General features: G+C 38.7%; 1 protein-coding gene across 1 annotated transcript; it reads right to left on the minus strand.

The window, feature by feature from the left end:
- Window positions 1-21,239: 21,239 nt before the first annotated feature.
- On the minus strand, window positions 21,240-22,919 carry LOC147539729 (gibberellin 3-beta-dioxygenase 1-like). Its single transcript, XM_086644292.1, has 2 exons — window positions 22,207-22,919; window positions 21,240-21,921 (listed from the first exon to the last, which is right to left on the minus strand). The coding sequence occupies exons 1-2, from the start codon at window positions 22,707-22,709 to the stop codon at window positions 21,318-21,320; spliced, it is 1,107 nt and encodes a 368-aa protein (XP_086500418.1). The 5' UTR covers window positions 22,710-22,919; the 3' UTR covers window positions 21,240-21,317.
- Between the last annotated feature and the right edge of the window lie 2,192 nt (window positions 22,920-25,111).

The raw sequence follows: 25,111 nt of genomic DNA on the forward strand, positions 1-25,111 counted from the left end.
TCACGCACTTTTGGCGATAATCCTTTGGGCAATTGCGCACGGTAGCTCTGTTGCCATGCGTGGACACGTGGCATTTTGCGTGTGGAGAAACCATCGCGTCTCCTCGAGCTCTGCTAACGTCTCCTTTGAATTGACCGCTTCGAGCTGCGAGTTCTTCCAAGTCATTATGACTCCGCGTGTGCTAGAGCTGCTTCTGGTGCTATCTTCTCTGAGACGAGGTACACGTCTCTCTTCTCGCGTGACACATCTCGAGTTCTGTTGGAGCGAATCAATTTTCTTTCCATGCGCGATTTGGTGACGTCACAGATTTGATCTTCTGATCACGCACTTTTAGCAATAATCCTTTGGGCAATTGCGCACGGTAGCTCAGTTGCCAGGCGTGGACACGTGGCATTTTGCATGTGGAGTAACCATTGCGTCTCCTCGAGCTCTGCTAACGTCTCCTTTGAATTGACCGCTTCGAGCCGCGAGTTCTTCCTAGTCATTATGACTCCGTGTGTGCCGGAGCTGCTTCTTGTGATATCTTCTCTGAGACGAGGTACACGTCTCTCTTCTCGCGTGATACGTCTCGAGTTCTGTTAGAGCGAATCAATTTTCTATCAATGCGCGATTTGGTAACGTCACAGATTCGATCTTCTGATCACGCACTTTTGGCGATAATCCTTTGGGCAATTGCGCACGGTAGCTCTGTTGCCATGCGTGGACACGTGGCGTTTTTCGTGTGGAGTAACCATCGCGTCTCCTCGAGCTTTGCTAATGTCTCCTTTGAATTGACCGCTTCGAGCCGCGAGTTCTTCCTAGTCATTATAACTTCGCGTGTGCCAGAGCTGCTTCTGATGCTATCTTCTCTGAGACGAGGAACATGTCTCTCTTCTCGCGTGACACGTCTGGAGTTCTGTTGGAGCGAATCAATTTTCTTTCCATGCGCGATTTGGTGACGTCACAGATTTGATCTTCTGATCAAGCACTTTTGGCGATAATCTTTCGGGCAATTGTGCACGGTAGCTTTGTTGCCATGCGTGAACACGTGGCGTTTTGCGTGTGGAGTAACCATCGCGTCTCCTCGAACGCTGCTAACGTCTCTTTTGAATTGACCCCTTCGAGTCGCGAGTTCTTCCTAGTCATTATGACCCCACGTGTTCCCGAGATGCGTTTATTCTTCTGTCTTAATGATTTTCGTTCGTTGAGGAGATCCCTTCGCGACTATAAATAGACTCCTCTAGTTCCTGATTTCTCATCAACACATTGCACTTGTGTTCTTCTCTCGTTGAACTTTCTAATATCTTTTTTCAACTTACTGAGATTTCAAGATGAGGCCCTTGTTCGAGTTTATGCTTGGTGTTCTCTTTGGTGATGTTTTTCCGATAATGGAGATAGTTAAGGGTAACCTTTCCGATAATGGTCGTGGTAACCCTACGTGCCATATTGGGGAATTCTCTAGAGTTGCGTGATTACCAGTCCCGCCTCCAACCGGGATGCAGAGAATGTGACGGTGGTGGAAAGAGGGTTATTTTTTCCTTGGTTGTCTTCTGGCTTTGGTAGTCCTTTGGAAGGTGGATTTGGATGGCTTCTCAACTCTTTTTTTTTTTTTTGGCCAAATTGCACGACTGTTCTTCTAGCCTTTCGCGTTTTTTTTGTTTTTTCTTGCCATGTCTCTTCTTTTTGTTGGTTTTATATCCACCTTCTTTTCCTTTTTGCAATTTCTTCTGTAATAGATCTTGCTTCAAGAATCAAATCACCTTTATTCCATCTACTTGTTTGTCTCTTTTTTGTTTGCTCATGTATAAAAAGATCATGGAACACGCACACGTTATAGTTGATTAGCCCTAATCTTACTAATGCAATTCTCTTATCTTACTACGCATGCTCCAGATGATTGCTCCTGCGTAAAAGGTAAAGTTAAACTATTCTAACATGACATAGCTGACTGATTCCCTCTGCAAAATAAAGCCCAAATTAGCCCTGTATGGTTGTTTTCACATTATTTTTCATATTTGAATCCCGCCCCTGGTCATGGCCTCAGCTATCAGGACTGCTTTGTCGGCTTCGAGCACGACTAATTTTGCTAGGACTTCTCCTCGGGCCCCTGGTCATCGCTTTCGCTATCAGGGTTGTTTTCGTTGGTTTGAGCTCAACTAGTTTCGCTAGGACTTTTCCTTAGGCCCTTGGTGGTTGCTTTCGCTACAAGGGCTATTTTCGTTGGCTTGAGCTCAACTAGTTTTATTAGGACTTCTCCTTGAGGCCTCTGGTCGTAGCTTGGGCTACCTGAGCTATTTTCGTTGGTTTGAGCTCAACTAGTTTCGTTAGGACTTCTCCTTGAGGTTTCTGGTCGTGGCTTGGGTTACCAAAGCTGTTTTCGTCGGCTTGAGCTCAACTAGTTTCGTTAGGACTTCTCCTTGAGGCCTCTGGTCGTGCCTTGGGCTACCAGAGGTACTTGTTTTCGTCGGCTTGAGCATGACTAGTTTCGTTAGGACTTCTCCTTCATTGAGTTGTATATATTATATGTATATTTTTTTTTAAATACCATTAATTGAAAGAAAGCTCTTGCTTGTAGTGTTGTTCTCCTGCCTAGCGACTTTATTTTGAAAATAAAATGGGATGATGTAGTAGCCGTACAACCAACCTGAGCTGCTTTTATTTCGGCATGTCTGTTGTGGAATCTCCATAGAAAACCTTATCTCCTCCGATGATCACCGGGTTGGTCGTCTCCTCTCCACAATTCTGGGCCGAGATCAGATAGCATTCCCGAGTTACTTCTTGATTCCCTCTGACCGTCCCTACGAGGTTTGTTCCCGAGACTGGGAATTTTATCATTAGGTAGTTCATGGAGATTATGGCTCCGGATTCCCTTAGGAAGTTCCTTCCTAGTATGATGTTGTAGGCATGCATTTTGTCGACTATGGTGAAGTTTAGCATCATAGCCTTTTTTACCTCCCCGTCTCCTATTAGTATAGGTAACAGCGTCGTTCCGTCGGTTTCTACTCGATTGTCGCGCTGTCAAACAAGATTTGTATGATTTAAGGTATTGAGGACTTACCCCGAGCTTTCGGAAGCATGTACGGCTCATGGCTTCGGTTGAACTTCCTATGTCGACTAGAATGTGTCCGACATTCCTATTTGTCACCACTGTTGTTATTACCATCGGGTCTATGTGTGGAGTGATTATCCCCACCAGGTCATCATCAGTGAAGGTGATGGGCAGTGTTTCCTCGTTGAGCCTGTTGAACAGGGCTGGCATGGTTTTTGCCTCATTGACGTATCGGCTGCTCTCTATTGGTGTTTCCGCTAAGGGTTGGCCCTCCGGCAATGGTATTGATGTTGCCGATTATTCCGGCATTCTCTTCTGGTCCTTTGGTTGTCTTCTTGGAGCTCGTGAAATGTGTATCGGTGTCCAATTCCGATATGATTCCTCCCTTGCTTGCTGAACTCTTGTTATTATATTAAGACATTTGTTGCTCTTTCCGGATGTACTTATCTAGCTCGCCTTTCCTTACCATTTCTTCCATGAGATTCCTAAGGTGTCGGCAACTGTTAGTGCTATGACCATATCTTCGGTGAAAAGCGCACCATGCGGTCATGTCGCTGGCGCTGAACTCCTCTCGGTCGTCAGCAGGTTTGGACAACTCTACTTTTCCTTTTGACTTAAGTATCTGCAAAATTTCATCTCTACCCTTTGTTAATGGGTGTATGTGATGAAATCGGGTCTTGATCTCCTGCTCCGGTCTCGTTTCCTGGGGGCTTTGCTTCCAATCGTTCTATCTTCCTGAATGATTCTCCTTCGTATGGGATGTTGGCTACTTTCTTCATCCTCCGATAATCTTCTTCCTTTCTTATAAATTGTTGGACCTGTTCTATCAGTTCCACGAGCGTGCCTGGCTGTCGGTTGGAAATCTCTTTTATGATGTCATCCTGTCGGAGGCTCCTTTTCAAGGCAGCGAATGCAACTTTTGGTTCCAGTTTGGAAATCTGTACTATGAGGTTCCGCAACCTTTCCCAGTAGGTGGCAAGGGATTCGTTCCTTCTTTGGACTATATTAAACAGTTCGTCGGTCTCTCTCTTGATTGTGGTGCTTCCTCGGAAGGCGTCGCAGAAGACTTGGGTGAGTTGCTCGAAGGATTTGATTGAGCCTGGTGCCAATGCTTGGTACCATGCTTGAGTTGGCCCTTTCAGTATGGTGGTGAAAACCACACACCACACGTTTTGGTTGGTTGTATAAAGGTTCATCACTGAAGTGTAATTATTAATGAATACTCCTGGATCCTCCAAACCGTGATAGTGGTCGAGTGTCGGGCATTTGAAGTTTTTTTTTATTTTTCCGACTCCAATATCTCCCGACTTACAGGGGGTTGGTGTATCACTGCTCTTTCCCACTGCTACTCTTTCTCTCGCTCTCGGGTCAGCTCCCCTACTTGGTGTATGAGCACCTCGCAGACCGTCGGGTCGTCGATACATCCTTCCCCGGTCCCCTTGTTTTTTAGGGACGTATGGGCAGTTCTGGTCCAGTGCTCCATATTTGTCTAAGATGCTCTCTAAGTTCATCTGATCGCCAGGCTGTAATTCTAGGGCTTCGGTTGAGAATGCATTACCAGACGAGAAAAGTCTTCGGGCGTGCACCCTGATTGCTTCCTTTCTCTCCTCCGATCTTGCGCTTTTTTTTATTGTTTCGGCCTTACGGAGGCTTTCTTGTAATCTCTTTAACTCTTCTTTCCCTCATACGCAGTCGGGCTTAAGTCGTTCAATGTGGTCATGAGCTCAACTGCGTCGTGTATCTGGTTTTGGGATTCGCGTGGAGTGTGCTCCTCTGAGGACAAGTTTTACCTGAGGGTCTTGAAGAAACGGTTAGTGCTGAAAAATGTAATGAAAAGGGTTCGGGTACCGAACTGATGATTTTGCTGGAGAGATCCCCCCTCCTTCTAGCGCCAAATGCTGATGTCAAAAAATGGTCTTCCGTTATATCAGCATGAACCAGGGAGTTGATGCATGACAGCCTTCGTTATGGTGAATGTTCTGTTAAGTCAAGCCAGATTCAGCCGAGTGCTTCTGCCTCCGTTTCTGGTTCTCTGCTCCTTTGCTCATGCTCCTTGCTCCTACTTCCTGCTCCTACCTCCTGCTCCTAGCTCCTGTTCCTAGCTCCTGCTCCTAGCTCCTTTCTCCTGCTTACTACTCGTGTTCGTCTTTTCCCAAAATGGGAAAACCTGCAAAGGGTTCGAAAACTTCTTAGACGCTCAAGACAGTCAGGGTGTTTATTGCCGTAAAAGAATGAATATTGATCTATCCTTTTGGGGGTGAGTTGTGAGAACTCGGAGTTTCTTGTGATCTTCTAGGGTTTTTTGATCGTGTCCTTTGAAGGACGATTTGGGGGCCTTTTATAGGCTTAAGAGGCGGCGTTGTCGTGGAGGGAAGTTTTCCCTTTGTGTTTATCTCGTATCCAGGATAGATGAAAGTTCGTAAGTTCAAGAATCTTTCGTAGATATCCGGTCGATGTGATAGATCTTTGGGGAGAAGTTTCCTCCCTTGGGCTCGTGAAGTCCAAACTTGCTTAAACACTTAGAGATCCGCAACTGACTGAGATCTCTGTGGAGATTGTGGGATTAAGTCGGTAGATTGCTGGTGCGCTTTGCCTTCCCAGCTCTGGGCGTAAGGCATCGACCGAATCTATGTGGACCCCCTCATTCCTTTAGAAACCCCAGGGCTGATCCGTTCGTGCTAATGGCGTTACAGGGCTGGTTTCCTCTAGCCAACCTCCCAGTTAGGGGAGTACGTGACAGTTCGTCAAGGGCTCAGCTGACTTGTTACCTTAAGCTGGGTTGACCCGATGGACTTCAGGTCTGATCTTGACTCTTCAGACGTTAGTCAACGTCTGGACATTTTTATGCATCGTCAATGTCGATGGGCTCTTAAGAAAGAGCTCAACTCGTCTCTTTCAACTTCGGTCAATGTGCTACCCACATAAGTGACTTTGTTGGGGTCTTCCCAAATCTGCACCGGTATCATGATGTCCTCTGTTTTCTCCGATTCTTCGCCTTCTTGTATCTCCTCTTCTCCGGGCTGCTCAGCTTCAGCCATGACCTCCTCTGTGGAAGAAGGCTTGGCTTCAATCTTTCCGGCGGCGCTGCTTTCGGTGGACATAGTTGCCTGTGAAGCTAATGAAAACGGTTAGTTTTAAAATAAAGAGAGAGAGTTCAGGTTACCGAACTGAGGGTATTGCTGGAGATATGCCCCCCTTCCTCTAGCGCCAAATGTTGATGTCCAAAAATGGCCTTCCATTATATCAGCATGAAAAAGGGAGTTGATGCATGACAGCCTCTGTTATATCGAATATTCCCTGAGTTAATTATTATTCCTTCCTGACTCCTTGCTCCAGCTCTAGTTCCTGCTCTGGTTCCTGCTCATGCTCCTGATTCCTGGGGGGAAAACCTGTAAAGGGTTCGAAAACCGCTCCGACGCTCAAGACAGTCCGGGTGTTCTTTAAAGTAAAAAATTGAATATTGATTGAATCTTTTTGGGGGCGAGTATGTGTTACTCAATGGAAGTGATGGTAGTTTAGGGCGAAGTTCGAGATGTATTTGTGAAAGACGATAGGGGACCCTTTTATAGGCGATGTTAGGTCGACTGTGATTAGTGGCGTAGGTGAGGCAGTGGCTGTCAAACCGTTTAGGGAAGTTACCCTTTAGTCGTATCTAGGATTTCCCTTAGAGTCTATCTCGTATCTAAGATGATAGGAAGTTCCTATGTTTAAGGATATTTCGTGGATATCCTGCCGAGGTGATAGATCTTTGGGGAGATACTTTCTCTTTGGAGATTCTTGAAGCCCAAACTTGCTTAAACACTTAAAATCTGTAACCGACTGAGATCTTTTAGAGAGATTCCGGAATTGTGTCGGTAAGTTGTGGCACTTTCCTGCCTCCCCAATTTAGGGCTTGAGACAGAGGCGTAGCTTACATGGACCCCCCCATTCCTTTAGAGATTCCAGGGTTAATCTGTTCTTGTCGGGGTGAAACAGAGTTGATGCCTCTTAGCTTGTCCTGGTCGACCTCTCAGTTAGGGGTGTAGGTGGCGGAGCGTCGACGGCTGAGCTGTTCTGTTACCATAAGCTGGGTTGACCCGTTAGACTTCAGGTTAGTTCTTGACTTCCAGACGTCAGTCAACGTCTGGACCATTTATGCATCATCAAAAATTAAATTAGTTTTTCCTAGGATTACACATCTTGAACCTTATCTAACAACAAATTACGTACTAAATGATACAGATCGAATGAATTTGGTGAAATTAACAAATTAAGTCCAAATACATTCAATTACGTAATAGAATAACTAAAGATCTGAACTTCACAAGTTGAAACAAAATGGTTTCTAGATGTATTAAAATCTTCATGTTAATAAATCAATTTATATTCACCCAATAATTTTTTTCAAAATTGCTCGAGATCACCTCAAACTTCAACTGAGAATTGGTCTATAAATAGTCTTGGGTTGAGCTATAATTTAGATCTTTATTTTAATAAATCAATTTATATTAGTCTGCATGAGTTAAAAAATTCAGTAAAATATTTCAAGCCATTTTTAAATGCATATAGACATTTATAAATTAATTGGTCAAAATTTATAATTGAATATTTAAAGTCCAGATTATGTGCGTCGTAGCGGACGAAAGCATTGAGTCCATAAACGACCTACTATCTCATCATCACCTCATGAATTTAGACAGTGTCATGCACATAGAAAAGGAACTCCAACCCTTTAGAAGAACAAACAGATTAAAAAAAAATAACGGATAAAAAAAACATATACGTTAACTACAAAATTTGACAACACCGAAAACAATAAGATGTAACCAAAATACGTATACAGAGAAAAAATAAAGAACCCAAGGTGATTGATCTTTCCTATTGGAAATACTTTCAAATTCACAAAATATGATCTTCACATTCTCAGTAAAGACAATTTATCAAGTGCAGCGAAAATACAAATTGACAAACTTTAAAGTATGAAACAACCGATCGAAAAGAAAATTTGATAATGGAAAAAGTATGTAACTTTGGAAGCTTTACATATAGAGCAAAGTATATAAGTGTCTTTAACTGATCTTTATTGTTGAGTCTTCCAACTCAAATTTTTCAGTCAACTTCTAGCTGCATTAGCATTAGAAAAATAGACATGGTTAAATTTGAACTTACAAATAATAAATGTTTGACTGAGACAAAAATTAGGTGGCCAGTACGCGGACAACCGTTTTTCTTATATGGACAACACAAAAAAATTAAATTTTTATATGGACATCAGTTTCTAAATGGACAACTCTCTATTATTTTCACTCAAGTCCTCTTAGAATCAGATGTATTATTTGATGACCTCCCTCTTTCTCCATAAACCCTAGGTTAGTTAGTCTTCATCTCTTCTATTACTTGTTCTTCATCATCACCCAAATTTCTAGAAAGAGAAATTCCTTAGAGAAGCATTGGTGGTTATGGCATCAAACAAAGACAAAGGAGTTGTTGTAGAATCTTCCCAAAGACAAAGGTTAGAACCCTAAAACTCTAAAACCAACCATGAAGAAGAAGATGGTACTGATGGGAGAGAAAATCAGAGAAGATGTGGAAGACGAAGATGGATCTGTTGGTTCCGACTCTGAAACGATGGTGAAGAGGAAGATGAATCTGGTAATTGGGGTTTTGCAAATATATGGCATAACAGAACATTACTTGCGACGAAAATCTGGCATAATCAGAGAACTTGCCAGATTTTCGTCGCAACTTAACTTCTGTTATACAATACTTTCGTCGATTTTCTGCGAAAATATGGCATAACAGAAGCTAAGTTGCTACGAAAATCTGGAAAATTGTCCGATTTTGCCAGATTTTTGTCGCAAGTTATGTTCTGTTTTATAGGGGTGAGCAACGGTCGGTTTTTTTTTGTTTTGGCTCGAGCCGAAGCCGAACCAATAAATCACGGTTTGACTAAATCGTCGGCCGAAGTCGAGCCGATCATTCGGCCGGCCGATATGGTTCGACTCGGTTTGGTTCGGCTCGGTTGAGTTCGATTGATCGGTTTAACCGATCACAATTTAGAGAAAATTGTAAACTAATGTCATTCATTTCATTGCATACATCGAAAATAAAATTTAAGAACTCATCATACTTTTCCACCATTACATATGCTAAAATTAAAAATTCATCGTACTTTTCCACGATTACAAAAATAAATAAATAAATAGAAGTACGAATACAAATCTATAATTTTAAGTTATTAACTAAGAATAGGTTGTGGTAAATAGAAAATCAGTGAAGACTTACCTTTAAAACCTTTCGATCAAGTTGAATAGGTGGTTGATGAAGCCAACAACAACAACTAGGGAGGAGGACGGATAGTAGTATGGAAGATTCGATTAGGGGTTTTCTAATTTTTTTTACTTTTTAGTTTAGCACTTTCTAACTTTACAAAATTATTATTTCATTTTTCCTTAGGGTTCGGTCGGTTCGGTTTGGGCGGTTTCTAGAAACTCAAGTCGAGGCCAAACCAAGCCGAATTTGGATTGTTCGGTTTTTCGGCCGAACCGAGTCGAACGGTGATCGGTTCGGCCCAAAAATCGGTCGGTGCGGTTCGACTTGGTTTGGTTCGGCCAATTGGTTCGGTTTTTGCTCACCCCTACTGTTTTACCTCATCAATTTCAATAATGCCTATTATAGAAACGTCAGGAAAAACTTCTTCAGGTGCAGATTGAGGGATTTTGTCTTCTTCATCCATCTAGGGTTTGATAAAAAAAATGGTAGAAATTACAATTTACTTTTAGTAGAAGTGAAGAAAGAAGAACAAGACTAAGAAGAGATTTTGTCTTCTTCATCCATCTAGGGTTTGATAAAAAAAATGGTAGAAACTACAGTTTACTTTTAGTAGAAGTGAAGAAAGAAGAATAAGACTAAGAAGAAGGAAGAAGATGAAGAAGAAGACAGTTTAGGTTTTCAATCTTTAACTATTATTTTTGTTAGTAGTCCACAAGTTACTAATTATTAGTATTTAAGACTTTATGGAGTTGTCCCCTTATTAAATCAAAGTCAACTAAGTCAAGCATAGTTGACTCGCATCGGGCCCGAAAATAGTTTTCCATATAAGAAAAACGGTTGTCCGCGTATTGGCCACCAAAAATTATTCGATACACATTTATACCAATTTATAAGATGATGAATATACATCTTTTTTTGTTGTTGAAAGGATCATACATCATCAACTTTGGATATGTTGGTTATAATGTTTAGTTTCTGTGGTCGTTCATAAGAATGATAGAGTAATACCTTGAATTATGACTGTAATGGTCCTCCTGTTCTTATTCTCCCATCTCAAATATTTGACTAAAACCTTAAGATATGATGAAATATACATCTACAACTTGGAGTTCTTAGTTATAATGTTTGATTTTGTGGCCCTTCATAAGAATATATTAGAAAAATCAGTTTAAGAGATGGACGTTTCAAAAAGCGGTGGTAAATAATTGAGAATAATGAGTTGAGGGGTCATGGGGAATGAGGGGAAGGTGAAGGTGTTATATCAATTTCGGTATTTGGATAGAAATATGAAAGGGCAAGATTCATTTCATCCTACTCAGCCCGAAATTTAAGTGTCTTATACAACAGAAATTTAAGTAATTTGTATAATAAATGTCTATGTGGTTATCCTAATCATCGTCTAGGATTATTTATTTTATCCTAGTCATATTGATGCAGAAGGAGTAATTAGAATTTAAATCGGATATAATCTGGAAGGAGTAAATACATATTAAAATGAGAAGTAATTACAGAGAAATTAATAACGGAGGAGGGAGAGGTAAAGATGGAGGTTTAATAGTTATTAAGAAAATAAAAAGAATGTAATTCATATCCTAATCACATATATTAATCCTAATCATATTAATTTTGTCCTAATCATATTAATTTTGTCCTAATCACATATCCTTCTTCTTTTGTTGTTAAAAGTCCTAATCACATATCCTGATCGCATTATTTTTGCATTAATAGATGCCTATGTGGTTATCCTAATCATCATATAGGATTATTTATTTTATCCTAGTCATATTGATGGAGAAGGAGTAATTAATACTAAAATCTGATATAATCTGGAAGGAGTAAATACATATTAAAATGAGAAGTAATTACAGAGAAATTAATAATGGAGGAGGGAGACGTAAAGATGGAGGGTTAATAATTATTAAGAAAATAAAAAGAATTTAATTCATATCTTAATCACATATCTTAACTCTAATCATATAATTTTGTCCTACTCGTATATCCTAGCTAGTCACATCATTTTTTGCCTTAGTTATATCCTAGTCACATTGATGTGTTTTGTAATATAGATTATGTTCTTATTCAGTTATTTGAGTTTCTTGCTTTTGCTTTGTAAAACATTCTTAAATGAGGATCAAAGATATATTTAATCACTAAATTTTATAACTTTAAAATATAATAATAAAATTTGTCTTAAATTTTTAATAACTCAATCATTTACTCAGTGGCGAGGCCAGAAAATTTCTTTCGCGAAGACATTTTTGACTATAAAAAAAACAAAAAAATCATAAACAAATCAAACAATATTTATTTATTCATCGTGTTTTATTTTACTGTATCGAATGTCTTCTAAATCGACTCAATAGACAAAAATAATTGGTCCTACACAATAGTTCATCATATTTGGAAAACGATTATCGTGGACAAAATTTCTTCGAATTAACATATTTTTGTTTAACATTATTTGAATGAACATACAAAATACATATGTAAATTTCATTATGTTCGGAATTACATTTTTAGGTAATTTGATTTAAATTGTTGAAATAAAAAAAAAAAAAAAAATTACACTTTATCAAATGAAAATATAAGGAAGAAAAAAATGATGTATATTTTTTAATGGACAAAATTTACATTTGATCAACATTTTAAGAGCTAAAGTCCATATGTCAACACTTGGTTGTCCAAGTGGTTTAAAGTGTTGACATATACTTCAAATGTCCCTGGAAGTCCCTGGTTCGATCTCAGAGGAGGTGGAATCTTTGGGTTGTTGAATTTGGGATTACTAGGGTATAAATAATGTAGATGGGCTTTGGGCCATAATTTAGTTAGGCTTTAGGCTTGTTCTTCTTAAACCCCGTATCGTGCTTATCACATCTTTGATGTATCGAGCCATTGTAATGATTATCGTACATCATAGTCGATTTCCAAAAAAAAAATATTAAAATTCATATAATAAGATTTTTGTCTTGCTTGATTTTTAAGGCGACTGACTGTACACGATCACGTTTTTAACATTGACATGTTTCTTTTATTTTTTGTTGTAGTTTAGTTACACTTTCATTTATAAATAATAGAGTTAAGTATTTAAAGTAATGACTAATGACATATGTAATAGTATATGTTATGTTATGCAAAAAGAAACAAGGACCAAATTTTAGAGAGTAGATAATTATAAAAAGTTAGTTCAACAAAAAAAAAAAAATAATTATAAAAAGTGTGTTATGTAACATATTAAATTTACGAAGAAACTAACTTATGAAAAGCATACGTACAATATAGTTTCACATGTGAAGAAGTGGATTATAGTTAGGTGGCCTCAAGACTATTTTCCAATGAATATGAGTATTTTCCAATTGTTTTTTTTTTTTTTTTTGTTGAAAGAGTATTTTCCAATTGTTAACAAAAAAATAAAAAAATAAAAAATAAAAAAAAAATAAGTGGGCGGGGAAACTTTTCACTTTTAAGAAGAAGGGAGTTTTTTAGGAGAGAGAGACTCCAAGCTGACGTCAGCAAGCAAGTAGTCTTCCCTCTCCTTTTTCTCCAGTAAACCCCTAATAGCCACCAGAAAGCTTCAAGAACAGATCCTCAAGATCTTTCAAATCCACATGCAACCTTAGAAAACGGGCAAAGAGATTCTCGAGGAAGCAAGACAGGATAGTTTTGGGGGAAAATCGAAGAAGAATAAAGGTTGATCATCAAAGTTATACCTCCAAAACTGCTAATTGATTCTTGGGATCAAATCAAGGTACCCCCCTACAACCTATACCTTTATCTGCCTATTAATTATATTTTATTTGTCATCATGAATTATAAATAAGGAGTGAATCAAGTAAACTCTTCATATTCTCCCTACATGCGCCGAATCCGGGGTAGTTCTTGGACGTTTCCTCTGCGGGAGTAGTTCTCTAGGTTCTTTGTCCAAGTGTGGCTGATTTCTAGAAGATCTAAAGGTTTTCGAGACGAGTGTTATTACTCTAGAATACACGTGGTTCCCTTCATATGGACTGGATTGGCGAGAGAGGTAGAAAGGTAGGAATTGGCATTTACTTTAAAGTCTTGTTCTGTCTTCTTCCTTCTTACCTTTTCTCTCATCCCTGCAACCTTAACCTTATCCTCATCCCCTTCTTCTACCTAAACAACCTTTTCATGTCGACCATCCCCACAGATCAAAACATAGAAGATCTATCTCAGAAAATGTCCCTTAACCTAAGCCTCTCCGAAGGTGGAAAGCTTACTATCCGTTACCCAAAACCGTCAGAAAACAAAGATCTTCAAGAGATTTCTTCGGGTTTTCTGGCTAGGTTATGTTGTCAATTTGATTACGGTATAGGCTTTATTCGGAAACACCTCTCAGGTCAATCCAGGTTCTTTAGGGAGTCAAGGATTATCCCTTCCCCTACAGGGTTGAACCACTTCCTGATTAAGCCTCGCAACCTCACTGTTCTTAATGAGATTCACCAAGGTCGTCCTTGGATCATTAGAGGTTATCTTGTGGTCATGCAGGAGGTCGACTTTCCTCTTAGAGAAGTAATCCCTCCTCTCATTCTTGAACCCATGTGGTGCACCTTCTCGGGCCTCCCTTCATCTATTCAGAACAGACAGGATCTCGATATCATCTTCTCTTGCATGGGATACATTATACAGATCCAGCCCAGGAATTTCAGTTCGGTAACTAACTCTACTATCCGTATACAATTTATGTACGATGTTAGGACTCCACTGCTTGCGACTCTTAATTCTATCTTTACGGATCGAGGTAAGCCAGTAAATTTCAGCTATTATAAGTTCCCTAAGGCGATTTGTCATACTTGTAGGATAGTGGAACACCCTCTTGCGCCTTGCATTAAGACTCAGTCGCATGTTTTTGGTAATCCCATGGATAGTCAATCCCATGTCCCTAATCTTTCTGATAAATGGGCTCTTTCGGTGGTACCTTCTGTCCCGGGGACTTCTCTCCCCATTCCTCCTCATGAAATCTTTCAAGGTCGAGGTAAAAGGAAAGACCTTGACAAGCTAATAGAAGTTAAAGTTGAAGAGGAAGTTAGGAGAAAGTCTCATCTCAGCAGAGCTCTAGTTATGGAGAAGATGTTTGAGCCTAATTTGGTGGAGAACCCAGTCGGTTGGTATGCTAGCACCTCGTCTCCTTCGTCAATCCACTCCTCCTCCATCCCACCAAGTCGATTCTCCCCCCCACTCGAGTCTGTAGACAGTCAAGAAGAGAGACGTCGGCACATATTCGCGGATTCACTAATGGCGACTCCTGGTCCTTCTACAGAGGCCAGAGAGGAGGGAGATAATGAATGAGTTTACTTGGTTAACTCCTACTTAGTTTTTATTATAGTGTTAATCATATTTCGCTTTTTGAAGAACTAGTTATTTTAGTTTGATGTCTTCATGATGGTAAGGTTTTGTTAGATAATTTGCAGTGGTTGTTTAGTAGTTGGTTGCTTAATTAGCCCTTTAGACTGTTATATTACTGTTTTATTTTGAAGAACTGTTAATTAATTTTGATTTCACTGTTATTTAGGTTGTTTCTGCTGGTTAATTTTACTTTATATTATTCTATTAGTGTCTGTTTCTTGTTAGAGGGGAACTTAAGTTAGTTTGGTGTGTTAGCGATTCCTATAGCTTGTTTGAGATAGACCTTGACACGGCCATTAGGTCATTTAGATCACTTACTGTTAGCAGGGGAGGTGTGCCGTTAGACTCGGTTTGGGGGTTGCCTCATTCAGGCAAGGGTTAAACTAGCGGCCTTTCTCCTGTTTTTCCTTTGGTTTTAAGAGGCCTTCCTTCTTTCGGGCTATGGGCACCCCTAACACTTGCCCTTCGATCCTGAGTTGGAATGTCAGGGGTATAGGTAACTTCATCACCAAGAAGCATCTATTTAGACTTATCAATAAGCACAACCCCGATATTATCTTTCTAGCTGAAACTAAGAATAAAGCTCACATCATTAAGAAAAACATTAAAATTCATAAATATTATAATAGTCATTTCGTCGACCCACAAGGTAAGTCAGGAGGGCTAGTAATATACTGGAAGCATCACTTAAACATTAATATTCTTTACTCGGATAATAATATAATTCACGCTAAGATCTTGGATCTTCATAATAACGGTCATACTTTAATCACGGGCTTCTATGGTAGCCCTTACAGCAAAAATAAATTGAAACCTTGGAAAACTTTGAATAACTTGGCTGTTGATAATAACGTCCCCTGGACTGTCATCGGAGACCTTAATTCGATTCTCGACATCAATGATAAGTTAGGGGGATCCTATGTTTCCTCTTCCCACATGTCTAATCTTCTCTCTATCATCAATAATCTTGAACTCATGGATCTGGGTTTTAAAGGTTGCCCCTATACGTGGAGCAATAAACAATATGGGGATCATCTTATTCAAGAGAGGACAGAGCGCTTGTCAACATCCATTGGTTGACAAAATTTAAGAACTCTAGCTGATGGGCCTAAAAAGTTACCTAAATAGGTTTCCACCCGCAAGTATACGGGCGTCAAGTAATAGTTCCGGTAAGACCGGTTCGTTCCTCAGAGACTAAGTTAAATTAATTCTAACCTTAAAATTATTGAGATTTAAAATTGGTTTTGATGGTGATAAAATAGAATTAAAATATAAAACTCAAGAAAAATAAATAAATAAATAAATATTTCGATATTCAGACAAAGGGAACCTAGGGTTTTCGAATCCGTTTTCCTAACAATTCTAAGGACAAATTAGTTTTGGTCTAATTCGATAGTTCTTTGTATAACTCAGGTTTTCAGTCCATGAACGGTCTAAAAAACCCGGAAGATATTATCGTTAAAATAATAAAAACTGTAATAAATTTATCATTAGAATAATTATTTAAACTTCATCTAAAACCCTAGATATAACGGACTTAGCTACTCATGCTAGAAACGATAAATATTTGAAGTAATAGAAGAAAAAGAAGAAAGAAACTTACTTTTCTGCGCTTTTCCCACCAAACAGACCCTTAAGGAATTGATTTCCTTCTGTTTTTCCCGGAAATCTGCCAAACGCACCCTCTGGGAAAACGATTTTCTCGTCTTCCCTTAAATATTTTCCTCTCTGAGAAAATTATTTTCTCTTCTTCTTCAACTCTGTTTTCTCTCTCTAACCTCCTGTTTTCTCTTTCTTTTCTTAATCTAATCTCTCTCTCTATGTTATTTCTTGCTCTCTCACTAAACAGGAAACAAAAAGAAAGAGAAAAATCGAATAATCAAATTAAATTTCTAAAACTGAGTCTCTCTCTCTCTCTACAATATCTCTCTGTCTCTCTCTTGTTCTTTCTCTCTTCCTCTTTAATCTCTCTCTCTCTCTCTGTCACTAAGAAAACAGAGATTATAAAAGGAAAGCAAAAAAAATTAAAAGTTAAGAAACAAAACGAAAGATCACTCTCGGTTATCACTTTCTCTCTCTACTGCTCTCTTCTCTGTTCTGTTCTTATAAAACCGTGATCATCCTTCTCTGATTTTCTGTTCTATAAAGCTGATGATTTGATGTTCTCCTCCCTCTCTTATGTTCTTGTTCTCTAAAACCGATTCCCTCTCTGTTCTCCTCTCTCTCTTTCTCTAATAATTTCTGTTAGGGTTGAGCTCCGGGAAGATGAACCCCCCGCCGAGAGATCCCCCTCTTTAGCCGACCTCTTCTCTTTTTATAGAGTTAAAGATCAATCGAATCTCTCCTCTCTATCTCCCGGGTTTATCTCCTTTCTGTTTTGATTTCCTGAAATCTCCTTCTCTCTCTCTCTCGGGTTTCTCTCTCTAAACTGTTTAAATTTATGAAGAAGCCGGGAGAGAAGATAATTTGAACTCAGTTGGTGGTATATGGACCATCCGATCTAATCTTCCTGTCTTCCTGTCCGTTGGATGTCCCGGTCCCATTATAATAAGATGAAACCCATGCACTGGATCACCAAAACGTGAAAACCCCTGAGCGCCTTCCTTCCGTACCCGAATGTAGCCCGCGTCTCTTCTGGTTCATGCGATCGTTTCCTGGATGCATGCCATGTGTCCGTCTTGTCATTTAGTCCACAAAGTTTGACCCGAACTTTGACATTCTCTATTTCATTGATCCGGACTCCGATTTGACTTCCGTTTTCGCCTACGGGCTCGTCTTGGACTCTACTTTCCATCCGAACATCAATCTTGACCAAGAAGTCAGAATCAACAAATGACCAAAATGCCCCTAGTCTGCATTCTTTCCGACTTTATCCGTTTTGCACGCGTAACTCTGTAAAAAGGTACCTGAACATAAAAGAGAGTAATTCATGAGAGTAACTGCTCTAGAGAGACTAACTCGTCTAAATTAAGAGACTCAGATGGGACATTTCCATGTCTCATCACTAGCGTAACTCACCTCGATATGGTTGGGTCAGATCATCTCCCTATCCTTCTTGAGGATAGTTACGAAACGATTCAGAAGCCCAAACCGTTCAAATTCCTGAGAACTTGGATGGCCCATCCGGAATGCCATGATTTCATTGCTGATAATTGGAACACCAATAACAATATTCAAAAAGAACTTAAAAACTTAAGTAAGCATCTCACTAAATGGAATAAAAATGTTTTTGGGAATATCGAGAGAAATATTAATGACATTACTAATAGGCTCCAGGTTTGTAGTAATAAAGCGGAAATAGTGAGACTAAACGATCAACTTAATAATTTGTATCTGTATCAAGAGAGTCTGTGGAAAGAGAAATCTAGAAATGACTTTCTCTCAGTTGGAGACAAAAACACTAAATACTTTCACTCGCAAGCGATTCAACGAAACCGGAATAACAAGATCAGGGCTATTAAAGATATTCATGGTGACTGGCATGAAGATCCTATTAGCATTCAGGCGGTCTTCACTGACCACCTCCTTAGTATTAATACCTCCGATAATACTATTACTTCACCCAACATCCTTAATCTTTTTAACCACTCCATTACACCCCATCAAAATGAACTTCTAACAGCTCTTCCTGATGAGGAAGAAATTAATAATGCCATCAAGAACCTGAAAAAAGAGGCGGCCCCAGGTCCTGATGGCTACCCCCCTTTTTTCTTCCAGTCTAACTGGGATACTGTTAGGTCAGATATTAACCAGCTGGTTCACAATTTTTTTCTCTCGACCACTTTACCCCCTGAATCGAATCATACTCACATTTGTCTTATCCCGAAATCTTCGACCCCCCAATCTCCAGCAGATTACAGACCTATTAGCCTCCTTAATACGACCTATAAAATTATTACGAAGATCTTAGCGGATAGATTTAAAGTCACCCTCAATGATATCATTAATCCCCTCCAAGCAGCTTACGTCCCGGGTAGGCAGATTTCAGACAACATAGTAATAGGACAAGAGATCATTCACTCTATGAAGAAGATGAAAGGAGGGACGGGTTATTTTGGTTTAAAGCTGGACATGTCGAAAGCCTTCGATAGGATAGAATGGAATTTCCTTACAGACATCATGAGAAGGCTAGGTTATGCTGAGCATTGGATTAATATGATTCATAAATGCATCTCCACAGCCTCCATGTCAGTGCTCATTAATGGTCGCCCTGGACCTATTTTCAACCCTTCCAGGGGCATCAGGCAGGGTGATCCCCTCTCCCCTTTTCTCTTCACTCTGGCCATGGAGGGCCTTAGTAGACTGATCATAGCAGACGCCGGAGCGGATTCCTTTATGGGTTTTTCGGCTAACAATTCTAGTCTAACCATCTCGCATCTCCTCTTTGCAGATGACTGTATTATTTTTTGCCGTAACTCTATAGATAATATTCATATCCTCAAAAATATTCTTAATATTTTTAGTGAGTCTTCAGGCCAAATGATCAACTATAAGAAATCCAATATTTTCTTCTCCAATAATTCTCACCCGAAATTTAAGCGTATTATTATGCGCTCGCTCAAGGTTAAATATGCTTCAGCGTCGGATAAATATTTAGGGGCGCAGTTGTTCATAGGAGCAAATAAGACTAGAGCATTCAATGATATTCTTATTCAGATCAAGTCCAAATTAGAGAAGTGGAATAACTCGTTCCTCTCTCAAGCTGGGCGCACGATCGTTATCTCAACAATCGTTGCGGCTGTACCCCGATACCAAATGTAATGCTTTGCCATTCCTAAAGGCATATGCAAAAGCATTTCGACTATGCAGAAGTCGTTCTGGTGGGGTAAGTCCAAAGGAATTTGTACTATACCTTGGTCCTCCATATGTAAGCCGAAAGCTCTGGGAGGTTTGGGTATTCATAATCCGGAACTCGACAATAAAGCTATGCTCAGTAAGCTAGCTTGGAGGATGAAAGCGGAGCCCAATGCCTTTTGGGTTAGATTCCTTAAAGCCAAATATTTCCCTAATAATGAGAACCCAGGTCCGGTAAAACCACATCACTCTTGGATGTGGAAGAATATCAGGAAGCAACTACATCAAATAGAAGATTACATCGCTTGGGAGGTTCACAATGGAGATAACATCAATATTTGGACTGATAGATGGATTCCCGAAATCCACACCCCTCCTACTCCTAATTTTGACCCTCCGGTGTCTAAGGTGGCACATCTGATTAGTAATAACGAGTGGAATGAAGAAGCCCTTGACAACTATTTTGATCCCAACACTAAAAACCTTATTAAATCTATTCCCATTGATGCGGCGGGGATGGACCAAAGAATTTGGACTCCTACAAATTCAGGAAAATTTACAGTTAAATCCATGTATAAAATCCTTTGCACTAGTATGAACTCCCCCCATCCACCTAACCCTAACTGGAAATTTATCTGGTCTCTCCCTACTATTCCCAGAATCAAAAACTTTATTTGGAAAATCTGTACAAAATCTCTCCCAGTGAGAGAGAGAATCGGGAAATATATTAATAATAGTTTGATCTGTCCTAATTGCAATGAAATTGAAACCATCGAGCATGCCCTCCTCCACTGTACCCTTGCGAGGAATATATGGTTCTACTTTAATATTATTTCTACGAATATTACGAATGTTGCAGAATGGATTTTCTCTTGGGAGAACACCCCCTCTTTCGAAGAACAGTCGTATCAAACTCTGCTAGCAACTATTTTATGGATTATCTGGAAAATTAGATGTGACCACTGTTTTCAATACGAAGTCAATTCTCTTCCTATTATTATCAAGATGATTTTAGCTTTTCCAAAAGAAACGACTACCAATCCTAAAATTGCTAAGCAATTGCAAGGTAAATGGAACCCGCCGGAACCTAATTGGCTGAAAATTAATGTTGATGCTTCTTTTACCAATGTGAATGAAATTACAGGTATTAGTCTTATTATCCACGACTCTGATTCTAAATTTATTGAAGCTCATACGAACGTTAAGAGAAGTAGAAATAGTGAAGAAGGAGAATCTCTGGCTATCCTGGCCGGCCTAGAATGGGCGATAGAACATGATTATAATTGCATTATTATTGAAAGTGATAATATAAACATCATGTTGGGTTTATTTCATGTTGGGCTTATATTGTTGAGTTAATTTCATGTTGGGCCCATTCCCATCGTGAAATTAATTGAGAGTGAGGCTCACCCACTTACTACTAGTCAAGACTATCTTGTCTTCTAGCTAGCATATGGGCAGGGTCCATCGGTAGAGAGAAGATGGCATTCAAAGCTTTCTTTCTCTAGACAATTATCTCACATCTTCCAACTAGTGAAACTAGAGAGCCTTTATAATAAGTTGCTTGACAATTCATTTTAAAACTCTTGATGGAGTAGAGAAGGCTCCTACACGCGCGCACACGCATGTGAGGCGATTGGGCTTTTGGAGACTTGGGCTATTTGAGTTTCTGAACACTTGGACTATTTGGCCCTTTGGACACTTGGGCTACTTGGGCCTTTGGGTCGTGGCCCGTGGGCTCGGGAGCCCCGGGTGCTTATATAAATATATGGAAATTTTGTAATGGGCGTAAACATGAAGCTTATGCGGAATGCTCGTAAAACATCTTTTTATTAGGATCAATGACTACAAGTAATTTACCAACATGACATTGAAGGAACAATTATGTTGAAGGATTAGCAGCAACAAAAGAGAGAGATTTGTCAAAATGCTTAGCCTTGATACCAATATACTCCTTCCATGTTGTAGATCGATATCTAAGAGGATAATTACAATCAACAAGTTTAGAGATCGGCTTGATTTTAGAATTACATGGTGGCCCATAAAAATACACCACCGATAGTCTATGATCTGTCTCATTCACTAGGGCACGGTGGAGAGCCGACACAAACCGCCCGTTGGTGAGGATATGAAGAAGATCGCCGATATTAACGATAAGCGCTCCGGCTAATGGAACAACCGTTGCCCAACCCAAGCCGGCCCGGTGGATTTGGAGCCCTCTAGTGCTACTTTGGTATAGAATAGTGAATAGAGAAGTATCTGTATGAGCTGCTAAACCCATGGCTCTATTAGGGTCTGGGCAAGCTGGGTATGAGTTCAATTGCAGTGCAGTGTGTGCACCTTCAGGTTCATTACCAATTATTGTTGATTGTGAGTCTAATGCTAACCCTAGATCTTCTTTTGTAATGCCCAATGAATCAAGGATTAAACTCATCAAACGACTAGCAAGCTCTTTTAGCTTCTTTTGATACTCTTCCATTACATTACTACATTGAATTGAAACAAAAAAGTTAGTACCTTCCATGAAATACTAGTAAATTGGGGATCACATAAAAGAGTCAGACTATGAGTTCGACGAACATGATGTGACAACATGTTATTTAAATATTTGAAGCTCTGATATCATGTTAAACAATAATAGAGTTAATGGAGAAGGAGTTGAAGTAGCATCATTGTTTTTTTAAATAGATCTCAATGGTTTTTTTCTACTAGAGTATCATATGGAGGCTAAAAACCCAAAAGCAAGCACATATTTAGGCTAAATAACTTACCAAAATTGAGTGTGATAACCATGAGCCCAAAGTTTAGAAGCATTTTCAACAGAAGAAACTGAATCAACAATGGTAAAACCTTCATGCCATAAGAACTTGGGGAAGAAAGGTGTCATTCGAGGACGACCATACCCACCTACACCATCCGATGAGCGGAGAGCTTTGAGTTTTTGTTGAGTGGGAAGAGAAAAGAGATGTCTGCTCTCAAACTCAACCTCGTCGAGAAAACTAATAGGAATCCCATGGTTTACGATTTGAAACGCGCCCCATCCTTCACAAGAACTACGTAAAATCTTCGATATATCTTGGTTTTCAGCCATGTCAATAACTGGTATTGTTTGATCATAATCTTCATCACCTCTATTTACATGAAATAATGAATCTTGATCTAGGTCTGGCCAAGCATGAGAATCAGGTAAGTCATGGACTTTGTCAAAGTCTAGGGGGATTATATTTCTAAGGTTTATGGGGTGGTCTTTATAAGCATCTGAAAGTGATTTCATGGTGAAGAAAGGTATGAGATTTAAGGTTTTGTTAACTTTGTATAGTTACCATTTATAGATGAATTAGCATGGGGATGAGGAAGCATATTTGTGCAATAGTTTAATAATACTTATACTATATAGTTTAATACTTTAATGTCACTACAAAATGGTGATATAAATTATTTGGGGAGTGGTGAGATGGTGTGACTAGATGCCTCACACAATTGGGGTTGAGAATATGAAGCTCATGAGTATTAAGTATTCATTTCACCTAAATCTCATTTGTACATTTTTGTTAGAATCAACAATGCTACTTGTCCCAACAAAAAATAGTTTGTATACGGGAAAAGACCAAATTTGCACATGATGTCGTCGTGCAATCACAAATTTGGCCTTGTTGGGTCATCATTGACGGGCTAAATAGTATTTTCCTGTTATATTATTCTATCCAAACTCTTTAACAAAAAAAAAATATTATTCTATCCAAACTAACATTAAGACAATGGAGTGTGACCGCAAAAACCTCCGACTCTAAACGCTGGTGCGTATTATGAACGGTTGAAAATGATATTTTTAATTTATACCAACGCAAAGGTAGACTAATGTGTAGACAGAGCTTGGTTTTATATATTTCTTTCTAAATTTTAATACTCGAACTGGAATTTCTACTTTTGTGACGCAGCGGAAAACTCATAAAAACTTTTAGATCTTCGTCTTGAGACTTATAGAACTGAAATTCACAAGATTAAACTAAATACTTAATTTTATTGACAAAACTGGATGAATTAAACAACTACTGGATCCCTTTTATATAGCTATAGAGTATCCTAAACCTAATCAAATTCCAAATAATTAACTTCCGAAAAATTTAAGGGAAGTTTTATAGGGCCTCCCCAATTATGTTAAACGGCCTCGCCATGAACCATTTCACTTGGTAAATAATCATTGAGGGGGGCCAAAGTGACGCTAACATATTTTCTTGAAACTACCTAAACTAAGGAACACTTACTAAAAATAGTATTATAACTACTAAAAGTCCGTTTTGAGGACTTAAACAATAAAATTTGACCTTCAAAGTGCACCTATGTGGCCAAAGCGACAACTAATGTGTGCAACAGTATTTCGCACCAACTCTCAAGATTTCGTCCAATTTCGACAGCGTAATTTCGGTTTTGAGTCGTTTTGACCGTTTCAGTCTGTCACTTCTATATTTGGCCGCATCAATTTCTTTCATGTATTTGTTTGTCAATGTCTCTGCATCACCTTGAGACAAAGAGACATATGTAGTTCTTTTTTTTCTTTTTTTTTCTGTTGAAGGGAGACATATGTAGTTTGATTGGCCATATTTTAATTCAAGGTAGTTTTCGTTTCTTTTATTGTTAAGCCAGATCTGAAATCTGATTCGAAGTCTTTATTGGTTCAAGTCAGATTTTAGGTTGTTTGTTTTTTCAGATAATTTTATTTGATTCTGGATCCATTTATCTCCCACAAATCAGATTTGGACCTATGAAGAAAACATCACCTTAGGACACAAACAAATGTATCATATTACTGATATTGAAGCAGATATGCCATAGGTGAACTTTATTGTGAAAAAATAACATGGTGGATGTCTAGTAGCTTAGCAGGGGTACTAGTGTTGGATTAGTGTCCAACATTTTTCTTTCTCTTTTTTTTTTGTTGCAACCAACATTTATTTTTTTTTTCTTAAAGATAATTTTCGTGTGAACAAAGCCCGCGTTTTGAAAATTATCAGTTTAATTTTTTATCTCTTAGTCAGAAGAATTAAAAATTGCCTCGGGTTTGAAAGCGCATCTTCTATCAAATTGCATTATAATAGAGAAATTTTGACAGCATAATAGAATCAAGAACTGTTTTATATCTAAATTTTCTTCGTGTTTATTTTTTAGAAATAATTTAATCCACCACTCACATTTATAAATATATAATTGTTTTTCATGATTTGGTACGTGGGAGATTGTGGGGAAGTAATTAATCGACCCAGAATCTAATTTTTACAAAAAAATGAAAGTGTAGCATTAAAAGTATGCACTTAAAAAGACATAAACATTTCAAGATAAGATTAGAATCAAATCCCCAATAAAAATTTACAAGATTATAATAATCGCCGAGAAAGAAAAGAGAAATTATAATTTTAAGAGATGGACGGTCAGCTTTTGCAAGGAGTTATGTCTTGGATTGGTATTATTGGATTAGTTAATTTTGGGTATAAAACAAAATTAATTAATTAATAATAAAGTTAACTTATCAAATAACATTATAAAACAAAAAAATATATGTAATTATATAGAACTCACTTTTACTGTTTTACACCATTGTGGTCTAGTGTTTCTTGGTATTGTAGAGCAATTAATTATCATAATATGAAATTGGGTAGAAGCCCTAATTTATGGCAATTT

The sequence above is a fragment of the Eschscholzia californica genome, unplaced genomic scaffold, assembly GCF_041429995.1.
Source record: "Eschscholzia californica isolate CP2 unplaced genomic scaffold, dmEscCali1.0.p SCAF_5, whole genome shotgun sequence".
In the NCBI taxonomy this organism is placed as follows: Eukaryota; Viridiplantae; Streptophyta; class Magnoliopsida; order Ranunculales; family Papaveraceae; genus Eschscholzia; species Eschscholzia californica.

What these genes read in the sequence shown, in the direction of transcription:
- LOC147539729 (XM_086644292.1), bottom strand. Translation starts at nt 22,709, where the DNA reads ATGAAATCACTTTCAGATGCTTATAAAGACCACCCCATAAACCTTAGA. An exon ending in GGTTATCACACTCAATTTTG is followed by an intron (nt 21,922 to 22,206) that starts GTAAGTTATTTA and finishes AATTCAATGTAG; the next exon opens with TAATGTAATGGAAGAGTATC.